This window comes from Nerophis lumbriciformis, linkage group LG26, assembly GCF_033978685.3.
Source record: "Nerophis lumbriciformis linkage group LG26, RoL_Nlum_v2.1, whole genome shotgun sequence".
Classification (NCBI taxonomy): domain Eukaryota; kingdom Metazoa; phylum Chordata; class Actinopteri; order Syngnathiformes; family Syngnathidae; genus Nerophis; species Nerophis lumbriciformis.
This window is the reverse complement of record NC_084573.2, coordinates 13678761-13702500: the sequence shown is the minus strand read 5'-3', so window position 1 is coordinate 13702500 and position 23740 is coordinate 13678761. Positions and strand designations below refer to the sequence as shown.

Below are 23740 nucleotides of genomic sequence, written 5' to 3'. Positions count from 1 at the left end.
GTCTTGCTCAGGACACAACGGACATGACGAGGTTGGTACTAGGTGGGGATTGAACCAGGGACCCTCGGGTCGCGCACGGCCACTCTTCCACTGCGCCACGCCGTCTAATAGACTGTATTTATGTTATTCACATGTGAATAATGCTGCATAATAGACTGTACTTGTATTATTCACATGTGAATAATGCTGTATAATAGACTGTATTTGTATTATTCACATGTGAATAATGCTGTATAAGAGACTGTATTTATGTTATTCACATGTGAATAATGCTGTATAATAGACTGTATTTGTATTATTCACATGTGAATAATGCTGTATAAGAGACTGTATTTATGTTATTCACATGTGAATAATGCTGTATAATAGACTGTATTTATGTTATTCACATGTGAATAATGTTGTATAATAGACTGTATTTATATTATTCACATGTGAAAAATGCTGTATAATAGACTGTATTTATGTTATTCACATGTGAATAATGCTGTATAATAGACTGTACTTGTATTATTCACATGTGAATAATGCTGTATAATAGACTGTATTTGTATTATTCACATGTGAATAATGCTGTATAAGAGACTGTATTTATGTTATTCACATGTGAATAATGCTGTATAATAGGCTGTATTTATATTATTCACATGTGAATAATGCTGTATAATAGACTATGTTATTCACATGTGAATAATGCTGTATAATAGACTGTATTTATAGTATTCACATGTGAATAATGTTGTATAATAGACTGTATTTATGTTTGTATGTGGGCTTTGTACCGAGGATGTCGTTGTGGCTTGTGCAGCCCTTTGAGACACTTGTGATTTAGGGCTATATAAATAAAGATTGATTGATTGATTGATGTTATTCACATGTGAATAATGCTGTATAATACACTGTATTTATGTTATTCAAATGTGAATAATGCTGTATAATAGACTGTACTTGTATTATTCACAGGTGAATAATGCTGTATAATAGACTGTATTTGTATTATTCACATGTGAATAATGCTGTATAAGAGACTATTTATATTATTCACATGTAAAAAAATACCTAAGTGTTTATTGTTTATTGTGAGCGAGCTGCGGTGCTGAATTTCCCTCAGGGATCAATAAAGCACTTTCTTTCTATCTAAGATGGTAAGTAGCATCTTTAATATTATAATACAAATATTTTCTACGTGATATAATTATGCGACTACTTCATTCTTACATTGCACTTTTTATTTAAATTACAAAATATTTAGTGCAAAATACAATCTTTTATTGTAAAAATATGAAATTATTCTTTGTATTCTTGTAACTTTATGCCGGTTTTTTTCTGCTAAATGTATTATTCTATTTCGACGTTACGTTTATTGAAATACTAATGGGTTTTTTTGTGCACAGAAATATGAGATTAAAATGACATTTTCATTACAACTTTAGTGTTGTAATAGCCTACATTTTTTTTGGTCATTATTCTCATAACATTATTACTTCTTGTCTATACAGTATTAAAATATTAAGTATTACATTAAAACCCTGTTCTTGTATTGCGAATATTTTTTCTTGTAACATTACAATTTCCCTCTTTATTGTAGCCTCAATGCTCCTTTATATCTAATCATATATTCAGAAAGAATACATGGTTTATGTGCATTTGTGTTTGTGTTCTTGTATTTCTACCCTTCTTGTGACATCAACAAGGAAAAGTACCGTCCATATGAGGACCGGTGGACAAGTTAGGACATAAATCATGGTCCCAATACGGAAAACCATCTCATTTTCACCCCTGGTGGTGAAATCTGTCAAAATTAGGGTGGTCCCAAAAAGGAGGGATTTTTCAAATTGACTGTGTGTCAGTTTTAAAAGTGCTCCCCCTCTGGTTAACATATGAAATAACAAGTGTGTGCAAAAATTTGAAGTGATCACCCCTCTGGCCAACATATGTAATAACAAGTGTGTGTAATTGACAACATGTTAACATCTTCTTATAAAATTGTGACTTTTGTCGAATACAATTTCGACTCTTCAAAAAAAATGTTAAGCTTTTCTTGTAAAATTGCGACTGTTATTCAGCAAAATTCCAACTTTTATCATAATATTGCACAAATGTTCAGTTTTCTTGAAAAATGTTGGACTCGCGTTGAGTAAAATTACGACTTTTATTAAAACACTGCCAAAATTTTAAGTTTTTCTTGTAAAATTATGACCTCTCATATTAGTTCTTTTTCTGTAATATTGCAATATTTTCTTGTAAAATTATTACTTTCTACGTTTTTCTTGTAAAATTACGACCTTTCTCATATTCTTTCTTTTTCTGTAATATTGCAATAGTTTCTCGTAAAATTACTTCTTTATGTAAAATTATAACTTTTTAATACAAAATGGTGACATTTGTCATATAAAATTCTGACTTTTGTCACAATATTGCCAATTTTTTTGTTGTCCTTGTAAAATTGTGAATTTTTTTTAGTAAAATTATGACTTTTGTCATAATTTTTCCAAGTAAAATTCCGATTATAATTATAATATTGCCAAAATGTTAAAGTCTTCTTATCAAATTGTGACTTTTGTCGAGTAAAATTCCGACTCTTTTCAAAAAATGTTAAGCTTGTGAATGTTATTTAGCAAAATTTTCTTCTTTTATCATAATATTGCACAAATGTTCAGTTTTCTTGAAAAATGTTTGACTCGTGTTGAGTAAAATTACGACTTTTATTATAAAACGGCCAAAATTCTAATTTTTTCTTGTGAAATTGTGACCTCTCTCATATTCCTTAAGTTTCTGTAATATTGCAATATTTTCTCGTAAAAGTACTACTCTCTAAGTTTTTCTTGTGAAATTGGGACCTTTCTCACATTCTTTCTGTTTCTGTAATATTGCAATTTTTTCCCGTAAAAATATTGAAAGTTTTCTTATAAAATGGTGACTTCTGACGAGTAAAATTACGACTTTTCATAAAATTGCCAACATTTTAAGCTTTTCTTGTAAAATTGCGACTGTTATTGAGTAAAATTCCAACTTTTATCATAATATTGCACCAATGTTCAGTTTTTCTTGCAAAATTTTGACTTTAATCATAATACTCCCAACAATTTAAGTTTTTCTTGTGAAATTGTGACCTTTTTCTTGTGAAATTCCAACTCCTTTTTCACAAAAAGCTTTTTTATATTTGCGTAGTATGTATATATTATCAATGTTGTAAATACAAATCTTTATATATCTAGAAAGGGCAGTCCTAAATAGGTAGGCATTTTTCGGAGGTCTCAATAAGGTAAGAAGTACACAAATGTGTGTGTGTGTGTGTGTGTAAGGCATGCAGTAGTGTGGCCTCGGGGTCAGAACGGAGACGAAATCATTCAGGCTTTCATTGAGATCAACTTATTGGCATTCTCAAATGCCTTTAGTTTATTGTAAGGATGGATCAATAGTGTGGAATAACGCTGTCACTAGTGATAATGTCCCACTGCGTGACAATCTTAAGAGCTTATTCAGATTCCCTGACTCAGGAGCTGTTGTGCCTTCTATTCAGCCGAGAGCCCACTGGCTATTACTCACACAAGAACCTCCACACACACACACACACACACACTTTTAGTTCTGTCCCCTTCAGGCCGCTTGGCTGATTGTTAGTGTCTTCAGGTCGGGCGTGGACATTTCTTATTAATTAGCTTCAGTAAAAGTGGCATGGCATTAGTGCAAGGTGAATGGGTTAGTGTTAATCATCAAGGAGCTGATTGAGTTTGTGCTAAAGTGCTTGATACATGGCTTAGAGAAGGTTGAGGGGCCCTTCAGGTGTTCGCAATCCCAGCCTTTTCCTTTACATGTCTATACTATGTAAATAAACTTTGATTGATTTTATATCTACAAACCCCGTTTCCATACGAGTTGGGAAATTGTGTTAGATGCAAATATAAACGGAATACAATTATTTGCAAATCATTTTCAACCCATATTCAGTTGAATATGCTACAAAGACAACATATTTGATGTTCAAACTGATAAACATTTTTTTTTTTTTGCAAATAATCATTAACTTTAGAATTTGATGCCAGCAACACATGACAAAGAAAATGGGAAAGGTGGCAATAAATACTGAGGAAGTTGAGGAATGCTCATCAAACACTTATTTGGAACATCCCACGGGTGAACAGGCAAATTGGGAACAGGTGGGTGCCATGATTGGCTATAAAAGTAGATTCCATGAAATGCTCAGTCATTCCCAAACAAGGATGGGGTGAGGGTCACCACTTTGTCAACAAATGCGTGAGCAAATTGTTGAACAGTTTAAGAACAACGTTTCTCAACCAGCTATTGCAAGGAATTTGGGATTTCACCATCTACGGTCCGTAATATCATCAAAGGGTTCAGAGAATCTGGAGAAATCACTGCACGTAAGCAGCTAAGCCCGTGACCTTCGATCCCTCAGGCTGTACTGCATCAACAAGCGACATCAGTGTGTAAAGGATATCACCACATGGGCTCAGGAACACTTCAGAAACCCACTGTCAGTAACTACAGTTGGTCGCTACATCTGTAAGTGCAAGTTAAAACTCTCCTATGCAAGGCGAAAACCGTTTATCAACAACACCCAGAAACGCCGTCGGCTTCGCTGGGCCTGAGCTCATCTAAGATGGACTGATACAAAGTGGAAAAGTGTTCTGTGGTCTGACGAGTCCACATTTCAAATAGTTTTTGGAAACTGTGAACGTCGGTCCTCCGGACCAAAGAGAAAAAGAACCATCCGGATTGTTATAGGCGCAAAGTGTAAAAGGTAACATCTGTGATGGTATGGGGGTGTATTAGTGCCCAAGACATGGGTAACTTACACATCTGTGAAGGCGCCATTAATGCTGAAAGGTACATACAGGTTGTGGAGCAACATATGTTGCCATCCAAGCAACGTTACCATGGACGCCCCTGCTTATTTCAGCAAGAGAATGCCAAGCATAGTAAAAGAGTGCGGGTACTAGACTGGCCTGCCTGTAGTCCAGACCTGTCTCCCATTGAAAATGTGTGGCGCATTATGAAGCCTAAAATACCACAACGGAGACCCCCGGACTGTTGAACAACTTAAGCTGTACATCAAGCAAGAATGGGAAAGAATTCCACCTGAGAAGCTTAAAAAATGTGTCTCCTCAGTTCCCAAACGTTTACTGAGTGTTGTTAAAAGGAAAGGCCATGTAACACAGTGGTGAACATGCCCTTTCCCAACTACTTTGGCACGTGTTGCAGCCATGAAATTCTAAGTTAATTATTATTTGCAAAAAAAAAAATAAAGTTTATGAGTTTGAACATCAAATATGTTGTCTTTGTAGTGCATTCAATTGAATATGGGTTGAAAATGATTTGCAAATCATTGTATTCCGTTTATATTTACATCTAACACAATTTCCCAACTCATACTCATTTTGATAGTAGGCTAATACAGCTAATATAGACACTTACATCATGTGTTGCCTTCATTATAACACTTGTATAAGACTTTTAAAGTCATTTTGATAGTAGGCTAATATAGCTAATATAGACACATCATGTGTTGCCTTCACTATAACACTTGTATAAGACTTTTAAAGTCATTTTTATAGTAGGCTAATATAGCTAACATAGACACTTGCATCATGTGTTGCCTTCATTATAACACTTATAGAAGACTTTTAAAGTCATTTTGACAGTCGGCTAATATTGTTAATATAGACACTTACATCATGTGTTGCCTTCATTATAACACTTGTATAAGACTTTTAAAATCATTTTTATAGTAGGCTAATATATCTTATAGGCACTTGCATCACGTGTTGCCTTCATTATAACACTTAGATTGGATTTTTAAAGTAATTTTGATAGTAGGCTAATATATCTAATATGGACACTTACATCATGTGTTGCCTTCATTATAACACTTAAGACTTTTAAAGTCATTTTTATAGTAGGCTAATATAGTTAATATATTCACTTACATGTGTTGCCTTCATTATAACACTTATATAAGACTTTTAAAGTCATTTTGATAGTAGGCTAATATAGCTATTATAGACACTTACATCATGTGTTGCCTTCATTATAACACTTGTATAAGACTTTTAAAGTCATTTTGATAGTAGGCTAATATAGCTAATATAGACACTTACATCATGTGTTGCCTTCATTATAACACTAAGATAAGATTTTTAAAGTCATTTTGATAGTAGGCTTATATAGCTAATATGGACACATCATGTTGCCTTCATTATAACACTTAGATAAGATTTTTTAAAGTAATTCTGATAGCAGGCTAATATAGACACTTACATCATGTGTTGCCTTCATTATAACACTTATATAAGACTTTTAAAGTCATTTTGATAGTAGGCTAATATAGCTAATATAGACACTTACATCACGTGTTGCCTTCATTATAACACTAAGATAAGATTTTTAAAGTCATTTTGATAGTAGGCTTATATGGCTAATATGGACACATCATGTGTTGCCTTCATTATAACACTTAGATAAGATTTTTAAAGTAATTCTGATAGCAGGCTAATATAGACACATACATCATGTGTTGCCTTCATTATAACACTTATATATGACTTAAAATAATTTTGATAGTAGGCTAATATTGCTAATATAGACACTTACATCATGTGTTGCCTTCCTTATAACACTTATATAAGGCTTTTAAAGTCATTTTGATAGTAGGCTAATATAGCTAATATAGACACTGACATCATTTGTTGCCTTCATTATAACACTTATATAAGACTTTTAAAGTCATTTTGATCGTCGGCTAATATTGCTAATATAGACACTTACATCATGTGTTGCCTTCCTTATAACACTTATATAAGGCTTTTAAAGTCATTTTGATAGTAGGCTAATATAGCTAATTTAGACACTTACATAATGGGTTGCCTTCATTATAACACTTATATAAGGCTTTTAAAGTCATTTTGATAGTAGGCTAATATAGCTAATTTAGACACTTACATCATGTGTTGCCTTCATTATAACACTTATATAAGGCGTTTAGTTTTTTGCGGCTCCAAACAGATTAGTTTTTTTTGTATTTTTGGTCCAATATGGCTCTGTCAACATTTTGGGTTGCCGACCCTTGAGCTAGATAAAGGCGGGTGTAACTTTTTGGAATCACTGTCCACTTAAATTGGGGCCAAGTGGGGGCAGTGACCCCCGCCCCCCTGGCCCCGATCCAATAAATGCAGCTTTGGTTTAAAAAAAAAAAAAAAAACCCACTTTGCAACAGGAATGGCCGCCACCTGCAGAATTGGTGTGGAACAGTAGTCCCCGAGAGCGCGTACCCTTGTCCACTCTTTTCTTAGCATTCCCCTTGAAAAACAGTCTCGTCGTAAACGGCTGCCGACACGCACTATAATTCTTCCTGTCAACGCCATCGCAAACGCTCCTGGATTTTGCCAGAACGCCAACGAGCCGGGTCTCCTTGAAACCGCACGGCGGCTGCGTGCTTTGCGCGTGTGCCGACGCAAAACAGTGCGCAGTTTTTCATGTTTATTTATGCCGCTGCACATAAACGTTGGTATAATGCGAATCTGCAGCCCGGGGCTCTCTGTAGGTGAACATGCGAACGCGACTGTACTGAGCCGTAAAAAAAAAAAAGAAAAAAAAAAGGTGTGGGTGTAAATCTGTACAACACGCACTTGATTGGATTGGGTTTGTTTTTTTACCCGCCTGCTGAGCTTCTGCATGTGTTTTCCGCCTGTGTCGGGCTCCTCTGTATGACCTTTGCCTGAAGCAGGTCTATATTGCTGCAGGCTGTGTTCGGCAAAAAAAAAAAAAAGGGATGAGGAACACGTGTGGTCGTTAGGTCGCCTCTTCGCCAACATGTCAAATTGCACGCAGAATGCTGAAAGGGTTCCGCTTCCACAATAACGCTCACTTTTAACCGTCGGCTGGATTCAATTACCCTGCCTGGCTTTTATAGATCTGTCGACTCCCCTCCCAGGCGGAGCGAGGACTTAATGTTCGGTGCATTAAAGGGGCCACTCGGTGGACTTCAAAACAACACTCGTTCCAACCAAGTATGTGATTATGCTATTTAAATCTCCTGAGCGACGTGAGATATTCCACCTTGAAACGGGGGCGTGTGACCATTTGTTGCTGTTAATAAAGAGAGAGATGCGTTCAAGCACCAACAGATCTGGAAGGATCCTCTGGGAGAAGTGTTTGTCTCCGTCTTCAGTCGGGAAGGAAAAAATAAATAAATATATATATATATATATATATATATACGTGTGTGTGGGAGAAGTGCTTCAAAGATGTTGCGAATCCCCAGCAGGGGATTGGAGTGCTTAGTGTTTTATTGTGCAAGACCGCAATCTTGTGAGCGCCAAACTGTTTGTTTGCAGAGAAAACAGAAGGGTTAGAGCAGGGATGTTAAACTCCAGGCTACAGGCCCAGATCTGGCCCGCCACGTCATTTTATGTGGAAAATAAAGTACCGTATTTTTCCGGGACCATAAGGCGCACCGCCGATGTATGGTCTGTTTTCGATAATTTTTCCTATATAAGGTGCACCGGATTATAAAGCGCTTTAACCTCTTAAAGGCCTACTGAAACCCACTACTACCGACCACGCAGTCTGATAGTTTATATATCAATGATGCATTCTTAACATTGCAACACATGCCAATACGGCCGGGTTAGCTTACTAAAGTGCAATTTTAAATTTCCCACTGAAATATCCTGCTGAAAACGTCTCGGTATACGGATTGTAGAGGACATTTTGGGACAGCATGGTGGCCAGCTATTAAGTCGTCTGTTTTCATCGCAAAATTCCACAGTATTCTGGACATCTGTGTTGGTGAATCTTTTGCAATTTGTTCAATGGACAATGGAGACAGCAAAGAAGAAAGCTGTAGGTGGGAAGCGGTGTATTGCGGCCGACTGCAGCAACAACACAAACACAGCCGGTGTTTCATTGTTTACATTCCCGGAAGATGACAGTGAAGCTTTACCATTGGCCTGTGGAGAACTGGGACAACAGAGACTCTTACCAGGAGGACTTTGAGTTGGATGCGCAGACGCGGTACCGTGAGTACACATGCAGCTGCGGCTTCCAAACATTTGATCGCTTGCCCGTACGTGCGTGCCGCTATGTGCATGTCACGTACGTAACTTTGGGGACTTTGGGGAAATATATGTGCTGTATGAACTTTGGGGAGGTGAACGGTACTTTGGGCTGTGGGATTGAGTGTGTTGGCGGGTTATATGGACGGGAGGGGGGAGGTGTTTGTTATGCGGGATTAATTTGTGGCATATTAAATATCAGCCTGGTTGTGTTGTGGCTAATAGAGTATATATATGTCTTGTGTTTATTTACTGTTTGTAAATGTACCAAATAAAATAGCCTCGAGGTCTGTAAAACAAGAATTATTCCGTAAATTAGGCGCACCGGGTAATAAGGCGCACTGTCAAGTTTTCAGAAAAAAAAAAAGATTTTAAGGGGGCCTTATAATCCGGAAAATACGGTACTTTCTTGTCTTACTAAATGTATTTGTTCCTTCCATTTTTAAACAGAAAACAATGCAGGTATCGCATGACATCGCATACCTTTTAAACTTTAATATTATCCAATATAGCAAAACATATATCCTCATACTTTCCAAACATTTTATTTTGTTAAAATACTTAAATTTCTTCTTGATTTATGGTTTTAGAGCAAGATATCCATCAAATTGTACACAGTACGGGAAAAAGTTTTACTGTTGCAAATATAAAACGTCATAATATCACTACGACAATCTCTAAATGCCAGGAGAATAAAGTTATAATAATAATAATAACACGGGAGTCATATTGCGGGAAAAAAGTTGTCACAGGATTACAGTAAAAAGTTGTACTTTTACAAACTAAAGCTTCCATTAAACATTGTGATAATTAGGTTACCTGAAGTCATGTGAAAAATTCTTATTTTTCCACAAAAACAGTTCAAATCCAATGAGAAAAAATTCATAAAGTTCGAAGACTGAGTTTTAAAATTCAATAATTTATGACAATCTCTTAATATGACAAAAACAAAGAAAATGTTAAGAGATTACTGTGAGATGAAAAAAAAAACATTTCTTGTTAGGTTTAAGCATGTTCTGTGAATTAAAACTTGTCTCATGATATGACAAGAAACATTTTTAAATGTCAGGGGAATGATGTCATACATTATTACTAAATGTGTGTCCCCCCCCCAGAAAGTAAAGAGACTAAAGCAACAACGTTAGGAGAATAATGCCATACTGTTATGAGATAAAAGTCACAACATTTGTAGAATAAAGACTTAATATTTGCAGAAAAATGTAAATTTGTGAAAATAAATTCAGAATTTTACAAAAGTCGTAGAGATACAAGTATAAATTCATCACATACTTTAAAAAGAATATCCTAAAAACATTGTTTGAATACCTTTTTTTTTTTTTTAGAATTTTAAGATAAGAAAGTTAATACATGTAAAACATGTTATATTATTAAATAAGAAAGGAACCAAAAAGAAAATATAACGAGAATAATTGTAATGCTCTGAAAATAGTCATCTTGTGTGCAAAGCAAACCACTTCGAATATTCCTGTTTGACAAACCTGCAGCAGTATAAAGATGGATTTTCCCCGGAGCTAATTTTAATTATGGCAATGGAGGAGACAATGAAACAGTAAAAACAACAGTAGATTAGAAAAATGTGTGAATGATATGTTAGCAATGACCGTTTGCGTTGTTATGAAGCTAGCTTGGCCTTCTAATGCAAGACAACAGCGTATTCATCCTCCGGCAAAATAAAGAACGATTTTCCTAAAAACTACTTTTATATGGATCATTTCCCACTGTGTTTAGCAATGGACGAGTGAGTAATATAATCCGTTATTACGTTCACGATGTAGCTCGTAACTTAGTTTATGTAGTGTCATACATTATTACTAAACGTGTTTTCCTCCCCCCAGAAAGTAATGAGACTAAAGCAACAATGTTACGATAATAATGTCATACTGTTATTAAATAGAAGTCATAACATTTGTAGAATAAAGACTTAATATTTGAAGAAAAATTTACATTTGTGAAAATAAATTCAGAATTTTACCAAAGTCGTAAAGATACAAGTATAAATTTATCACATACTTTAAAAAGAATATCCTAAAAACATTGTTTGAATACCTTTTTTTTTTTTAGAATTTTAAGAGAACAAAGTTAATACATGTAAAACATGTTATATTATTAAATAAGAAAGGAACCATAAAAAAATAAAGTTGTAATACAACGAGAATAATTGTCATACTCTGAAAATAGTCATCTTGTGTGCAAAGCAAACCTCTTCGAATATTCCTGTTTGACAAACCTGCAGCAATATAAAGATGGATTTTCCCCAGAGCTAATTTTAATTATGGCAATGGAGGAGACAATGAAACGGTAAAAACAACAGTAGGTTAGAAATGTGTGAATGATATGTTAGCAATGACAGCTTGCGTTGTTATGTAGCTAGCTTGGCCTTCTAATGCAAGACAACAGCGTATCCATCCTCTGGCAAAATAAAGAATGATTTTCCTAAAAAATACTTTTATTTGGATCATTTCCCACTGTGTTTAGCAATGGACGAGTGAGAAATATACTCCGTTATTACTGTAGCTTGTAACTTAGTGTATAGCCTTGAGCCTCCATTGTTTACAACTCAAAGCAGCTGTGCAGCTTATTCATTTACATGATATAGAATTCTGAGAATTAGTTTTACCGTTACAAGAGTAAACTTCTTTAAGTTATGACAATATCATAATATGAAGAAAGAAAATAACATGTTAAGAGATTACTCAGATAAAAACATTAATTGTTAGTTTTCAGCATTTTCTGAAACTTATGGTATGACAAGAAACATTTTTAAATGTCAGGCAAATGTTGTCATACGTCAGTCTACCCCAGGGAAGCTGTGGCTATGAAAGTAGCTTACCACCACCAGGTGTGAATGATTGATGGGTTCTACATGTAAAGCGACTTTGGGTACTTAGAAAAGCGCTATATAAATCCTAGTTATTATCATTATTATTATTATAACAAAACGTGTTTTTTTCCCCCCCAGAAAGTAATGAGACTAAAGCAACAACGTTACGAGAATAATGTCATACTGTTATTAAATAGAAGTCATAACATTTGTAGAATAAAGACTTAATAATATTTGAAGAAAGATGTACATTTGTGAAAATAAATTCAGAATTTTACAAAAGTCGTAAAGATACAAGTATAAATTCATCACATACTTTAAAAAGAATATCGTAAAAACATTGTTTGAATACCTTTTTTTTTTTTAGAATTTTAAGAGAACAAAGTTAATACATGTAAAACATGTTATATTATTAAATAAGAAAGGAACCAGAAAAAAATAAAGTTGTAATATAACAAGAATAATTGTCATGCTGTGAGCAAAAAAGCAAAGCAAAAAACTTCAAATATTCCTGTTTGACAAACCTAAAGATGGATTTTCCCCGAAGCTAATTTTAATTATGGCGATGGAGGAGACAATGAAACGGTAAAAACAACAGTGGGTTAGAAATGTGTGAATGATATGTTAGCAATGACAGCTCGCGTTGTTATGTAGCTAGCTTGGCCTTTTAATGCAAGACAACAGAGTATTAAAAAGCAAAGGGAATTTTACAAATAAGATTATGAGAATAAAGTCAGATGAGGAGAAAATGATGACTATTTTCATAATAGATCAACTTGATTTTTGTATTTTTTTAAAATGTCATTTCAGTGTGGCCTTAATACTCGTTTGTGCAAAAGGATACGAAAATATGTTTTTTTGGTCTAATCAAATGGCTGGCGGCTGATCGATACCAGTTATGAAAATGGCAGCCCAGTGAACTGGAGCGATGACTTCACCTTGCAGTAAAGTAAGCGTTTTCTAGTCAAACGGCGTTCCAAGCGCCGTATTTACTGCCTCGGCTTGCAATTAAAATCACGATGCATACACAATTAAATAAAAGGCACTCTGGCAGTTTCATGAGATGAATATCAATATAATTGTGTGCTCGTCACTTACCCATGCGGCGGTCGCAAAACTACTCAGTCAAATTTGCATATTCTGAACTAACTTAGGTGACAGTTGCTGCTTTTTTCCTCTTGTGTGATCATTTTGCCGGTAACATTTGGCGAACTGAGCATTATCCCTTCGAAATCGGGGGTTGGGTTAATGCGCATTTCTCTACCAATGGTCATACATTTGAGGCTGGGGATTTAAGGGAGGTTGGGGGAGAACTTCGTTTTTGCACAATGTCAGCAGTTTGTTTTGTGCAGTTCTTAGTGCTGATCAAGAGATGTGGACTTGTTGGCTCTGTCTATGTACTGGAACGTGAGGAATGAGCTTTGTTTCTAAACCATATCAGTAGTTTGCCTTGTTTTTATTTACTGCAACAAGATCACAGTCGTCAGATATTTATCTTTATTATATTTATTTTAAGAAGTTAATACCCCTGTGATCTAGTGTTTTTATAGAAGTGTCATACCTGTTTTTTACTGAATATGTAGAGGGGTGTTTCATGGACAACAGAAAACACATACAATTTTGGTTGAAATCCAAAGATTTGTTATTTTCATTACCGTATTTTACGGACCACAGGGCACACCGCAGATGAGTGGTCTATTTTATATTTAATTTCATATATAAGGCGCACCTGATTATACGGCGCAGTCTGATAGTTTATATATCAATGATGAAATCTTAACATTGCAACACATGCCAATACGGCCGGGTTAGCTTACTAAAGTGCAATTTTAAATTTCGCGCAAAATATCCTGCTGAAAACGTCTCGGTATGATGACGCCGGCACGTGACGTCACGGATTGGAGAGGACATTTTGGGACAGCGTGGTGGCCAGCTATTAAGTCGTCTGTTTTCATTGCAAAATTCCACAGTATTCTGGACATCTTGCAATTTGTTCAATGAACAATGGAGACAGCAAAGAAGAAAGCTGTAGGTGGGAAGCGGTGTATTGCGGCTGACTGCAGCAACATAAACACAGCCGGTGTTTCATTGTTTACATTCCCGAAAGATGACAGTCAACTTTTACCATTGGCCTGTGGAGAACTGGGACAACAGAGACTCTTACCAGGAGGACTTTGAGTTGGATACGCAGACATGGTACCGTGAGTACGCATGCAGCTGCGGCTTCCAAACATTTGATCGCTTGCCCGTACGTGCTATGTGCATGTCGCGTGCGTAACTTTGGGAACTTTGGGGTAATACATGTGCTGTATGAACTTTGGGGAGGTGAACGGTACTTTGGGCTGTGGGATTGAGTGTGTTGTGCAGGTGTTTGGGTTGTATTGGCGGGTTATATGGACGGGAGGCGGGAGGTAAACAATGTGCAGATGTGAGGAGCTCCACAACCTGTGACGTCACGCTACTCGTCTGCTACTTCCGGTAGAGGCAAGGCTTTTTTATCAGCGACCAAAAGTTGCGAACTTTATCGTCGATGTTCTCTACTAAATCCTTTCAGCAAAAATATGGCAATATCGCGAAATGATCAAGTATGACACATAGAATGGACCTGCTATCCCTGTTTAAATAAGAAAATCGCATTTCAGTAGGCCTTTAAAGGGGTGATTTTTTTTTTTTTTTTCTGAAATTAAAACATTTCCTTGTGGTCTACATAACATGTAATGGTGGTTCTTTGGTCAAAATGTTGCATAGATTATTTTTTTACAGACCATCTATAAGCCGCTTTCTGACAGTCGCTTCCAGATGCGCCGTTTTTTGGGCGGTCTTATTTACGTGGCTCACCTTCGGCAGCGTCTTCTCCCCGTCATTTTTGTTGTAGCGGTGTAGCGTGCAAGGACGGGAGTGGAAGAAGTGTCAAAAGATGGCGCTAACTGTTTTAATGGCATTCAGACTTTAATTAAATCAATGACGGAGCAGCATCTCCTCATCCGAAAACAACAAGAAGGCCGAAAATGTGTCCTGTGAAAAACCGTCCGACCAGAACTCTCTAATAGGGACGGCGTGGCGCAGTGGAAGAATGGCCGTGCGCGACCCGAGGGTCCCTGGTTCAATCCCCACCTAGTACCAACCTCGTCATGTCCGTTGTGTCCTGAGCAAGACACTTCACCCTTGCTCCTGATGGGTGCTGGTTAGCGCCTTGCATGGCAGCTCCCTCCATCAGTGTGTGAATGTGTGTGTGAATGGGTAAATGTGGAAGTAGTGTCAAAGCGCTTTGAGTACCTTGAAGGTAGAAAAGCGCTATACAAGTACAACCCATAATAACTAAAGTTCCTTGGGTGAATAATGTGAACTCACTACACCGGTATGTTTTAGCGCTTTCATGGCAAGTTTACTGACAGATGTAAGTAAGAACTTTACACTACTTTATATTAGAAATGGCGCGCAATTTTTCAGGATTTATGCAGATCCCAAATACAGATCAGCAGGTACCAGAAGGTAAGAAAATTAGCTTTTGCATAATGTTGCGAAACAAAACGCCAGATATGTCTTACCTTATACACACACCATAATAATACTCCTATGTTGAAGCACAGTACAATCCATCAAGCGGTGCGGCTTCATAGCTTACCAAAGTCATACTAAAACATTTTGATAGATTTTTGAGCGCCGTATGTAATGTTCTATATTTTCAATGGAACATATAAAATGTTGGTGTTGTTTACTTGAGTCATATTGCCATCAGATTGCCGTCTACACATATCTCTTATGTGAAAAACCGTCCGACCGGAACTCTCTAGTAACTAAAGTTCCTTGGGTGAATAATAGGTACTCACTACACCGGTATGTTTTAGCACTTTCATGGTGAGTTTACTGACAGATATAAGTAAGAACTTTACACTACTTTATATTAGAAATGGCAACAGCGGGGGATGAATGAATAACAAGAAGATAGAGAAAAAGAAGAAGCTTATCGAATATGGGGTCGGTACGGGCTATAAAGGTGGACTCGCACAATTTTTCAGGATTCATGCAGATCCCAAATACAGATCAGCAGGTACCAGAAGGTAAGAAGTTTATTTTGCATAATATTGCGAAACAAAACGTCTTACCTTATACACACACCATAATAATACTCCTATGTTGAAGCACAGTACAATCCATCAAGCGGTGCAGCTTCATAGCTTACCAAAATCGTACTAAAACATTTTGATAGATTTTTGAGCGCCGTGTGTAATGTTCTATATTTTCAATGGAACATATAAAATGTTGGTGTTGTTTACTTGAGTCATGTTGCCATCCCAGTGCAGTCTACACATATCTCTTATGTGAAAAACCGTCCGACCGGAACTCTCTAATAACTAAAGTTCCGTGGGTGAATAATGTAAACTCACTACACCGGTATGTTTTAGCGCTTCCATAGCGAGAAATAAATTTGAACTTTACGCTACTTTTTATTATAAATGGCAACAGCAGAGGATGAATGCCCCATAACAACAAAATAGTGAAAAAGAAGAAGTTTATCGACTACGGCATTGGCACAGACCACAGTGGCGGACGTGCGCAAATTTTCAAGACTTATGCAGATCTCAACTACACGTCAGCAGGTACTAGAAGGTAAGAAAAGTTGGTTTTGCATAATATTGCGAAACAAAACACCAGATAATATGTCTGCTAATGGGTGCCATTTTGCGGTTCTTATACACACACCATCGTAATACTTGTATCTCTGACTACGGTAGCCGTAATGGGCCGACAATTCATCAAGCGGTGCGGCTTCAAAGTCGTACTAAAACATTTTGACGGATTTTTGAGCGCCGTGTGTAGTGTTCTTTATTTTCAATGGAACATTTAAAGTTTCGGTGTTCTTCACTGCCGTCATATTGCAATCTACACGTATCTCTTATGTGTGACTGCCATCTACTGGTCACACTTAACATTTACACTACGTACCAAATAAAATAGCTTCGAGGTCGGTAAGCACAACCGGAAATATTCCGTACATTACTGTCGATTTTTGAGAAAATAAAAATGATTTTAAGTGCGCCTTATAGTCCGAAAAATCCGGTAATTAAAATGCTATGGCTATTTCTAATCCCTGCACAGGTTGGTAAGAATTTTGACTCTCTGTGTCTCGTAAACTCAAAACTAATATTAATAAAATAAGTACACTTCTTATAGTTTTATCTGCTTACACACTTTCCTTGCTGAATGAGCAGGTATCGGACACTTCGGTCTCCTTATACGTATCCTCGCTCATCCATGCGGACTAACACTGGCCTAGAGTTGGTGGGTGGGTGGTCGAGGGTGGAGTCGACTCTCTTGGTTGCTTTGTTGGGTCTGCTCCTGTGTCTGGCCATCTGTCTCCCTGTAATGTTTGTCTGATCTTGAATGGGATTGTGCTGAAAATGTTAATTTCCCCTCTGGGATTATTAAAGTATTTCTGATTCTGATTCTGATTGCCTGCTCAGTGGCCTTGTGGTTAAGAGCAGACCTGGGCATTCGGCGGCCCGCGGGCCACATCCGGCCCTTTGTGCGTCCCTGTCCGGCCCGCGTGAGGCCAATCATAAATTACAAAATAAATTTAAAAAAGTATCTATGTCAAGTGTGCAATACAACGGTGCTGCTTTTGTTTTGAAAAGCGTTACTTGTATTATTTCCGTGTGGACGTATGCACGTGCGTGACTGTGAGTGAATGTGAACAGCGGCAATCACAAATGACAAAATAAATGTAAAAAAACATCTATGTCGTGCGTGCAATACAACTGTGCTGCTTTTATTTTGAAAAGTGTTATTTATGGACGTATGTCCGTGTGTAACCTGTGAGTGAAGGTGCACAGCGACAAGTGATGCCCGGTTACTCTCGAGATGTCAGCTCACGCTAAAAAAAGAAAAGTTGATGACGAATGCCGTGTTTTCAACAAGACATGGATTGCAAAAGTATTTCTTTACAGAAATTAAAGGTAAAGCCGTGTGCTTAATTTGTGGTACACAGGTTGCTGTGTTTAAAGAATATAATTTGAATCGCCACTACACGACGAAGCACGAGGAAAAATACCGGAATCTGTCCGATGAAGAGCGCGCAAGGGAGGCTGATGCGTTGATGGTAAAACGGCAAACCCAACAAGGACTTTTTGCCAAATTTCACACCCCCAGAGATGCAGCCATCAGGACAAGTTTTGTCAATTCTCACAAAATCGCCAGAAAAAGTAAGGCGTTTTCTGACAGAGAGTTTATTAAGGACTGCTTATTTGGACTCTGTTGCGCTGACATGCCCGGAGAAGAGGGGCGCATTTGAGAACGTGTCACTCTCCCGACGCACTGTATGTAACAATGCGGGTTGAGACCATCGCTGGAAACGTGGAGCTTCAGCTGAAGAACAGAACGGCCGACTTTGACTGTTTTTCGTTGGCTTTGGATGAGAGCGGCGATGTACGTGACACCGCCCAGCCGCTCATCTTCTTACATGGGATAACTGCAGACTTTCAAATAACGGAGGAGCTGGCAGCCATGCAGTCAATTAAAAGGGACAACCACAGGTAATGACTTGTTCACAGAGGTAAATGCGTGTTTGGACAAGCTGGCAGGTGTGACAACAGATGGTTGTCCAAATCTGACGGGGAAACATGTTGGACTTTTAAAGAGGATGCAGGATAAAGTGACAGAAATTAACCCTGTGCAGAAATTGACATTTTTGCATTGTATTATCAGAAGTGGGTAGAGTAGCCAGAAATTGTACTCAAGTAAGAGTACTGTTACTTTAGAGATTTATTACTCAAGTAAAAGTAATGAGTAGTCACCCAAATATTTACTTGAGTAAAAGTAAAAAGTATGTTGTGAAAAAACTACTCAAGTACTGAGTAACTGATGAGTAACATACACACACATATCATATATATATATATATATATATATATATATATATATATATATATATATATATATATATATATATATATATATATATATATACACATAAATTGATATATACAGTATATCATTTATATTTATTTATTTTGCCGTTTTTGTTTACATGTTAAAGGTGTTTTAATGAATATACATGCATGTTTAACACATATAGATTCCTTTCTTTCATGTTGACAAGAATATAAGTTGGTGTATTACCTGATTCTGATGACTTGCATTGATTGTAATCAGACAGCAGTGCTTAACGTCCACGTTTTCAAATGCAGGAGAAAAAAAGTTCCTCCTTTCTCTCTAATACCACATGAAAGTGGTTGGTTTTTGGTATCTTATTTGTCCAGCTTCCATATTCATTTTCACACACTTTACAAGAAATACATTGGCGGCAAATTCCGTAGCTTGCTAGCTTGTTTGCGCTGGCTTTCGGAGACTCTTATTTTGAAAGCGCAGGCGCGATGGAGCGGCACTTTTATTGTGAAGACAGGAACTGTGCAGTCAGTCTTTAGGCTTGTGACGGGATGTACATTTGAAATAAAAAAGTGTCTTTTTTCCTTCACACTTTTGATTGATTGATTGAAACTTGTATTAGTAGATTGCACAGTACAGTACATATTCCGTACAATTGACCACTAAATGGTAACACCCCAATAAGTTTTTCAACATGTTTAAGTCAGGTCATGTGACCGCCTGGCTCTGTTTGATTGGTCCAACGTCACCAGTGACTGCATCTGATTGGTGGAACGGAGTCAAACGTCACTAGTGACTGCATTTTATTGGTGGAACGGAGTGAAACGTCACCAGTAACGCAGGCACTTTGAAGGTCTGTCTGACAGACCAAAACAAACAAAGCGTGCATTAACAGATCGATAAAAATTAGTAGCGAGTAGCGAGCTGAATGTAGATAAAAGTAACGGAGTCAAAGTAGCGTTTCTTCTCTATAAATATACTCAAGTAAAAGTAAAAGTAAGTTGCATTAAAACTACTCTTAGAAGTACAATTTATCCCAAAAGTTACTCAAGTAGATGTAACGGAGTAAATGTAGCGCGTTACTACCCACCTCTGTGTATTATACATCAGGAAATGTTGTGTAAGACAGTGTTAAAAATAAAACCATCAAAAGCAATCTGTTTTTGTATAAAGTTAAGTTAGGTTAAATGAAATTATTATTATTCATTATTATTATTATTATTATTATGTATCTTACGGTATATCAAAAATAATATTGAGCAAATTTTAATTGAAATATTGTCGATGTGGCCCTCCAGCAGTGCTCGGGTTGCTCATGCGGCCCCCGGTAAAAATTAACTGCCCACCCCTGGGTTAGAGTGTCCGCCCTGAGATCGGTAGGTCGTGAGTTCAAACCCAGGACTCATTACCTCCCTGCTTGGCACTCAGTATCAAGGGTAGGAATTGGGGGTCAAATCACCAAAATGATTCCCGAGCACGGCCACCGCTGCTGCTCACTGCACAAGGTGACTTAACTTTATCAACCGATGGCTCCACTCGATGGCCTTGTTATGGCCCATCTCCTCGTGGACTGTTGTTGCCTTCTCCCCCTGGATTCACTCCCTATTTTGGGAGAACTCGCTCGACCATGAATGGGTTTTTCTGAACCAGGTGGACTTTCTTTTTGTGTCTCAGACTATAAGAACGACAAATAACTAATTATTGATTGAGGCTCATCCCTTTTGGCAGTAGCTAGCCAGACCAATTAAATATATTTTTTGAAATCTGACCGTTCAATCAAAAAACACGGGTTAAGTCTAACCGTGGGATGTCATTAAATTGTACAGACGAAGCCGCAAAAGGGAGGAAGGAAGGGAAGGTGTCATGTTACCTGGCTATGACAAACAGCACACAACTGACACCCAAGCAAGCCAGCAGAATATACATCCAGATATCAGGTGAGAGCGGGTTTAGGAAGGAGAAGACCCCGGGGTTGGTGCCGTTAGGTTTGCGGTACAGGATACTTATCCCCAGCGTCATGAAGGGCTTGGAGAAGTCAATGACCTTCTCTCGGACGTAGGTGATGGCGAGGGGAGCTATGGCCAAGTCGACTTTCTGCAAACGACACCACAGAGGCAAAGTGGTTAAATGTTGAACTCCACCAATACGAACAAAGGAGGAGGAGACAAATCAAATTAGCATCCGATTCCTGTCGACACCCAGTGGGGTCAATATGTACAGGAGGAAGAGTCCAGGCCGGCGGAAGAAATAATCGGGGTCATTAGTTCAGTTAGATTAGCAACCTTTCTATTTATTTTTAATGGAAATTACAGCTTATGTGTTTTATCTTCCTTAAACGGTGTCAGAGGTGGGTCACAAGAGGCAGCGCTCTCGGGATTAGATTCATCCGAGAGGAATTGGAGCTTTTCCCTCACCGAGATTTTGTTACCAGACCCATACGGTTTTAGTTACGGAGTTCCAGTCATCTTCTTGGAGAGTCTAATTATTAGGACAGACCTGGGCAAATTAAGGCCCGGGGGCCCGTTAAGCTTTTCAATTTCCCAAATACCTTTTTTAGGTAACACTTTAGTATGGGGAACACATATTCACCATTAATTAGTTGCTTATTAACATGCAAATTAGTAACATATTGGCTCTTAATTAGTCATTATTAAGTACCTACTCAGTGGCCTAGTGGTTAGAGTGTACGCCCTGAGATCGGTAGGTTGTGAGTAGAGATGTCCGATATCGGCCTGACGATTTTATCGGCCGATAAATGCGTTAAAATGTAATATCGGAAATTATCGGTATCGTTTTTTTATTTTTTATTATTAGTATCGTTTTTTTTTTTTGGTTTTGTTATTAAATCAACATAAAACACCTACCTCCCCCATTTACACTCATTCACACAAAAGGGTTGTTTCTTTCTGTTATTAATATTCTGGTTCCTACATTATATATCAATATATATCAATACAGTCTGCAAGGGATACAGTCCGTAAGCACACATGATTGGTCCACTAATAGTACTAACCTTTAACAGTTAATTTTACTCATTTTCACTAATTACTAGTTTCTATGGAACTGTTTTTATATTGTTTTACTTTCTTTTTTATTAAAGAAAATGTTTTTAATTTATTTATCTTATTTTATTAATTTTTTTGAAACGTACCTTATCTTCACCATACCTGGTTGTCCAAATTAGGCATAATAATGTGTTAATTCCACGACTGCATACATCGGTTGATATCGTTATCGGTAATTAAAGAGTTGGACAATATCGGAATATCGGCAAAAAGCCATTATCGGACATCCCTAGTTGTGAGTTCAAATCCCGGCCGAGTCATACCACAGACTATAAAAATGGGACCCGTTACCTCCCTGCTTGGCACTCAGCATCAAGGTTTGGAATTGGGGGTTGAATCACCAAAAATTATTCCCGGGCGTGGCCACCGCTGCTGCTCACTGCTCCCCTCACCTCACAGGGGGTGATCAAGGGTGATGGGTCGAATGCAGAGAATAATTTCGCCTCACCTACTGTGTGTGTGTGACAATCATTGGTCCTTTAACTTTAACTTCAATTTCCCTAATAACTTTTTTAGGTATGGAGAACACATATTCACCATTAATTAGTTGCTTATTAACATGCAAATTAGTAACATATTGGCTCTTAATTAGTCATTATTAATGCCTTATTCTGCATGGCCTTATTATACAAACAGTCAGCCATTAACTAAGAGTCCTCCCTCAATAACCTCAGAATTATTGCTTATTAGTAACCCTAACCCTAACCCTTATATGTTCCCCTAGTGTCTAAATAACTCTAAATTAAATATTTGTTACTTAAATAAGCAACTAATTAATGGTGAATATGTTCCCTATACTAAAGTGTTACCCTTTTTTTTACATATTTAACCTTTTAAAGCCCAAGCTGTTTGTTTACATGCTTTTTTTTATTTCTCTTTGCTATTTGGGCTTATTGGACCCTAATTAGAATAAAAAACTAAAAATCATCTTTTGATATGATGTACTTAGTCCACAAGTACACAAATGTGTACTTCATGTTTAGTGACATGCTCATTTTTATTTTTATACTTTTCATTTCCAAATTCCATTGTATGTTATACTCTTCTGACACTAACAGATGGCAGTATAAGTGTCCACATAAGTGGCTATAAGACCCCAATTCAGTAGTGTACACAATTTTGGAAATAAGAGCTAAAAGGTGCTGTCCACGCATGTGGCCACTAAGCTGGAAAGTGTAGCTGCCATTATGATGTGCAGTGATGTTTTCAAATGGACCGTAAGTCTTGAACTATACAAAGTATTTCAATGCTTGGAATCTGCGCTTTTGCGTGATATACTAGTTACTATGGTAATCTAAGGCCCCTTCTACAAGGGGGTACATGCCACCTAACCTGGGGACGGTGTGGCGCAGTTGGTACAGTGGCCGTGGCAGCACCCTGAGGGTTCCTGGTTCGATCACCAGCTTCTACCACCCTAGGTGGTAACCCGTGGTTAGCGCCTTGCATGGAAGCTCCCGCCGTCAGATCATAATTAGATTAACGCTTACATTTTTAATCGCTTGACAGCACTAGTTAAAATCATTATTTTGTTAGCTTGAAATAATGATTTCCTTTAAAACTATAACTTAAATCAAATATACTTAAACACATTTTTTCATATGAAATACAATTAAATAAAACCCCTAAAATGTAATATATAGGAAAAATATATATTTTAACATTCCTAAATATTATACCACTGTAATATATATTTTTTTCGAATAAAAAAACCAAACATATATTGACCTGTATACCCAAAATTTCAAAAATATTGTTTGTTAAATTTAGAGGCATTTATATTTCACATTCAATAATCATCCTTTTTTTTTTTTTTTTTTTTCCCCCAGTACTTTTTCAGTATTTTATTAATTCCCAAGGGGAAATTGAGATGT

At 37.1% G+C, this 23740-nt stretch overlaps 1 protein-coding gene across 3 annotated transcripts in view; it reads right to left on the bottom strand.

Annotated features, from left to right (window-relative positions):
- The window catches only part of LOC133623876 (glutamate receptor ionotropic, kainate 2-like), a 333817-nt gene that overhangs the window by 77046 nt on the left and 233031 nt on the right, over positions 1 to 23740 (bottom strand). For all 3 annotated transcript variants that reach the window (XM_061987340.2, XM_072916258.1, XM_061987341.2), the window contains one exon: positions 20675 to 20898. In XM_061987340.2, coding sequence (XP_061843324.2) covers positions 20675 to 20898 — 224 coding nt within the window. The remainder of the gene's footprint in view (positions 1 to 20674; positions 20899 to 23740) is intronic.